This window comes from Citrus clementina, unplaced genomic scaffold (genome assembly GCF_000493195.1).
Source record: "Citrus clementina cultivar Clemenules unplaced genomic scaffold, Citrus_clementina_v1.0 scaffold_1, whole genome shotgun sequence".
Lineage (NCBI taxonomy): Eukaryota > Viridiplantae > Streptophyta > Magnoliopsida > Sapindales > Rutaceae > Citrus > Citrus x clementina.
In genome coordinates this window covers 21,241,356-21,242,796 of record NW_006263303.1, presented here as the reverse complement: position 1 = coordinate 21,242,796, position 1,441 = coordinate 21,241,356, and the positions used below count along the sequence as shown (strand labels likewise).

General features: G+C 35.6%; 1 protein-coding gene across 1 annotated transcript in view; it reads right to left on the bottom strand.

Moving 5' to 3' along the window:
• LOC18054702 (receptor-like protein EIX2) overlaps nucleotides 1–1,441 on the bottom strand; it is a 4,286-nt gene that overhangs the window by 1,101 nt on the left and 1,744 nt on the right. The window contains exon 3 of the mRNA XM_006452140.2: nucleotides 570–1,386. Within this exon, the coding sequence (XP_006452203.2) occupies nucleotides 570–1,386 (817 nt within the window). The remainder of the gene's footprint in view (nucleotides 1–569; nucleotides 1,387–1,441) is intronic.

The following is a 1,441-nucleotide window of genomic DNA, read 5'->3' as shown; positions in this document are numbered from 1 at the left end:
ATCATAGCCCTTCGTTTATTTCAGTAATATTTGAAGCAGAAAAACTAAATAACACAGAAAATATAGCAACATTTTCTTACAACACCAAAAAATCTGTCCCCAAGGCGATTCAGGGAATGATAATATTTGTACCTTCATTTATCTAGACATTTAATCAATTGAATTTGAATTAACTATTCGATAGGGCAAAATTAAATTATCAAGTCATTCACAGGAAATTTATTCCCATAATAAAAATACAACAAAAATTTAAATTTATCAAAGTTAATTTAGTTGAGTTTGAAAGGCCCCTATGATTTGTAATATGAATATAATCTCACATTAATTTCTCCTTTCAGGCATAAGGAAAAAAAAAAATGAACGGCCGTTCGTTTATTTAGTAAAATTACATGAAGCAGAACAACTCATAAACAGGGAAAATCTAGCTAGCTACATTTTCTTACAACACCGACAATTATATTTTCAAGGCGATTTAGGAAGTGATAGTAGTTGTACCTCCATCTTCTATTGAAAATCAAAGGGCCTATAAAACACCCAAATCCCACCACAAATCCAAGTGCAATACTTACATACAACCAGTGGTCCACTTCGTCTTCGTCTTCATCTCCATTTTCATCTTCAGAAACTGAAACATTCTCAGCACAATTCTTAGGAAGAGGAGCTCCACAGAGATCATTGCCAGTGAAACTAGATGCATCGAAGCTCTGCAGTTGAGTGCTTGAAGGAATTTTCCCAGTCAACTTGTTGTTGGATAAGTTCAAATGATTCAAGGACATTAGATTTGACATGCTCTGTGGAATTTCACCCGACAGTTGGTTTACAGAAAAATCAATGGATTCTAACGATCTCATAGCGCCAATACTTTCAGGAATTCTGCCTGTGAAAGAGTTGTGTGAAAAATTCAATGACTGCGTTGCTTTAAGATTTGTCATTTCCAGAGGAATATTTTTTGTTAAATTATTCCTGGAAACATCTGTCTCCTTTACCAAATTAAGTATCTCATCATATTCAATCGCTTCTCCTTCGCTCACAACCGATGCCTTCTCTGTAAGAATTACATCGCCGTCTAATGGAAGAGGTAGATATTGCTGAGAACTGCGTGTAAAAGAGTTTGCTGCCACCATGCCAGTGATATTATTAATACACTTTGGTATGGTTCCGAAGAGATTGTTGTCCGCAAGGTCCAAGATTTGAAGAAAAGCTAGATCACATAATCTTGTAGGTAAAGGGCCATGAAAGTTATTGGAACGAAGGATGAGAACAACCATTCTTGAAAATCTTTCTCCAGTCCATGTTGGAATATTGCCGACAAACTCATTTTCACCAACATCAAGTGACTCTAATGCTGTACACTTTTTAAGAGAAACAGGTATTGTCCCAGACAGTCTGTTTTTACCAAGAAGCAACCAAATAAGAGAAGTTAAACTACCCAGTGAATTTG